General features: G+C 51.0%; 1 protein-coding gene across 2 annotated transcripts in view; it reads left to right on the top strand.

Annotated features, from left to right (window-relative positions):
• The first annotated feature begins 207 nt into the window (after positions 1 to 207).
• LOC147092077 (glutathione S-transferase P-like) overlaps positions 208 to 2,537 on the top strand; it is an 18,521-nt gene continuing 16,191 nt past the window's right edge. For both annotated transcript variants that reach the window (XM_085975822.1, XM_085975821.1), the window contains exon 1: positions 208 to 328. Coding sequence is in view for 1 of the 2 variants with exons in the window: in XM_085975821.1 (XP_085831947.1) it covers position 328 (1 nt within the window). In the remaining variant the exon portion in view is untranslated. The remainder of the gene's footprint in view (positions 329 to 2,537) is intronic.

Genomic DNA, 2,537 nt, shown 5'->3' with positions numbered 1-2,537 from the left:
AGTTCCGATAAGGAACGGGGTTATATTAAAGCAAAGACATTTAAATTTAAAAAAACGGTGGATTGTGCTGAGTCACGTCAAGGGCCCTTAGCAACCGCCTCCCCCCCACTCCCCAAACTGCTAAGCCTGGGCCTTGTGCCAAAGCCTAGCGTGACTGTCAGCCTGCCACTCCCCCTCAGGGAGTCAAAGGGAGGATCCTCTCTCTCTCTCTCTCTCTCATGCTTGGCCGCATTTCTGCAGTTTGAAGAAAACGTCTGTCTGCGAAGAACCTTCCGGAAATCTCTCTCGGCCACTTTACTTTTCCTCAGCTTTGAGTTTCTGGAAACCAGTAAGTTCGAGCTGAATGGATTCTTGCTCGGTGAGTGTGAGTGTGTGAGAGTGAGAGTGTGTGTGAGTGAGTGTGTGTCAGGGTGTGAGTGAGTGAGTGTGTGTCAGTGAGAGAGTGTGTGTGTTGGTGAGAGTGTGTGTCGGTGTGAGTGTGTGTGAGAGCGTGTGTCGGTGAGAGTGTGTGTGTCGGTGAGAGTGTGTGAGTGTGTGTTGGTGAGAGTGTGTGTGAGTGAGTGTGAGAATGTGTATGTCGGTGAGAGTGTGTGTCGGTGTGAGAGTGTGTGAGAGAGTGTGTCGGTGTGAGTGTGTGTGAGAGTGTGTGTGTCAGGGTGTGAGTGAGTGTGTGAGAGTGTGTGTGTCAGGGTGTGAGTGAGTGTGTGTGTTGGTGAGAGTGTGTGTCGGTGTGAGTGTGTGTGAGAGTGTGTGTCGGTGTGAGTGTGTGAGAGTGTGTGTGAGTGTGTGTCGGTGAGTGTGTGTGAGTGTGTGTTGGTGAGAGTGTGTGTGAGTGAGTGTGTGAGAGTGTGTGTGTCGGTGAGAGTGTGTGTCGGTGTGAGAGAGGGTGTGAGTGTGTGTGTGTCGGTGTGAGTGTGTGAGTGTGTCGGTGTGAGTGTGTGTGTGAGAGTGTGTGTGTCGGTGAGAGTGTGTGTGAGTGAGTGTGTCGGTGAGAGTGTGTGTCGGTGTGAGAGTGTGTGAGAGAGTGTGTCGGTGTGAGTGTGAGTGTGTGTGTCAGGGTGTGAGAGTGTGTGTGTCGGTGAGAGTGTGAGTGTGTGTTGGTGAGAGTGTGTGTGAGTGAGTGTGTGAGAATGTGTATGTCGGTGAGAGTGTGTGTCGGTGTGAGAGTGTGTCGGTGTGAGAGTGTGTGTGTCAGGGTGTGAGTGAGTGTGTGAGAGTGTGTGTGTCAGTGAGAGTGTGTGTGAGTGAGTGTGTGAGAGTGTGTGTGTTGGTGAGTGTGTGTCGGTGTGAGTGTGTGTGAGAGTGTGTCGGTGAGAGTGTGTGAGAGAGGGTGTGAGTGTGTGAGAGAGGGTGTGAGTGTGTGTGTGTCGGTGTGAGTGTGTGTGAGAGTGTGTGTGTCAGGGTGTGAGTGAGTGTGTGTCGGTGAGAGTGTGTGTGTGTGAGTGAGTGTGTGAGTGTGTGTGTGTCGGTGAGAGTGTGTGTCGGTGTGAGAGTGTGTGAGAGTGTGTGTCGGTGTGAGAGTGTGTGTCGGTGAGAGTGTGTGTGTCAGGGTGTGAGTGAGTGTGTGAGAGTGTGTGTGTCGGTGAGAGTGTGTGTGAGTGTGTGTTGGTGAGAGTGTGTGTGTGAGTGAGTGTGTGAGAATGTGTATGTCGGTGAGAGTGTGTGTCGGTGTGAGTGTGTGAGAGTGTGTGTGTCAGTGAGAGTGTGTGTGAGAGTGTGTGTGTTGGTGAGAGTGTGTGTCGGTGTGAGTGTGTGTGTGAGTGTGTGTCGGTGTGAGTGTGTGTCGGTGAGAGTGTGTGTGAGTGTGTGTTGGTGAGAGTGTGTGTGAGTGAGTGTGTGAGAGTGTGTGTGTCGGTGAGAGTGTGTGTCGGTGTGAGAGTTTGTGAGAGAGGGTGTGAGTGTGTGTGTGTCGGTGTGAGTGTGTGAGAGTGTGTGTGTCGGTGAGTGTGTGTGTGAGTGAGTGTGTGAGTGTGTGTGTCGGTGAGAGTGTGTCGGTGTGAGAGTGTGTGAGAGAGTGCGTCGGTGTGAGTGCGTGTGAGTGTGTGTCGGTGTGAGTGTGTGTGAGAGTGTGTGTGTCAGGGTGTGAGAGAGTGTGTGTGTCGGTGAGAGTGTGTGTGAGTGAGTGTGTGAGAGTGTGTGTGTCGGTGAGAGTGTGTGTCGGTGTGTGAGTGTGTCGGTGTGAGTGTGTGTGTGTGTGTCGGTGTGAGTGCGTGTGAGTGTGTGTCGGTGTGAGTGTGTGTGTGTCAGGGTGTGAGTGAGTGTGTCGGTGAGAGTGTGTGTGAGTGAATGACAACCAAAAACTCCCATTCCTACTGGGAGAGGAGAGAAGCTGTATAACACTGGCGGCACACTATGTTACAGCTTGCCATGAACAGAGGGACAACCAGTAAACTAAGAAAAATAATATATATAAACAATGCGAATGTATATTTATACACTCGGGGATATACCTGTTTATACACTGTATGAATAGAACTGCGTTTATGTGCTAAACCATAAATGTATTTTGATGCTTTGGCAACATAAGATGTAACTTA

Source organism: Somniosus microcephalus, unplaced genomic scaffold (assembly GCF_052327205.1).
Source record: "Somniosus microcephalus isolate GS21.2 unplaced genomic scaffold, FLI_Smic_1.0 unresolved_chr2, whole genome shotgun sequence".
Classification (NCBI taxonomy): Eukaryota; Metazoa; Chordata; class Chondrichthyes; order Squaliformes; family Somniosidae; genus Somniosus; species Somniosus microcephalus.
The sequence above is the reverse complement of the archived record's forward strand: the minus strand, read 5'-3'. Positions and strand labels throughout refer to the sequence as shown.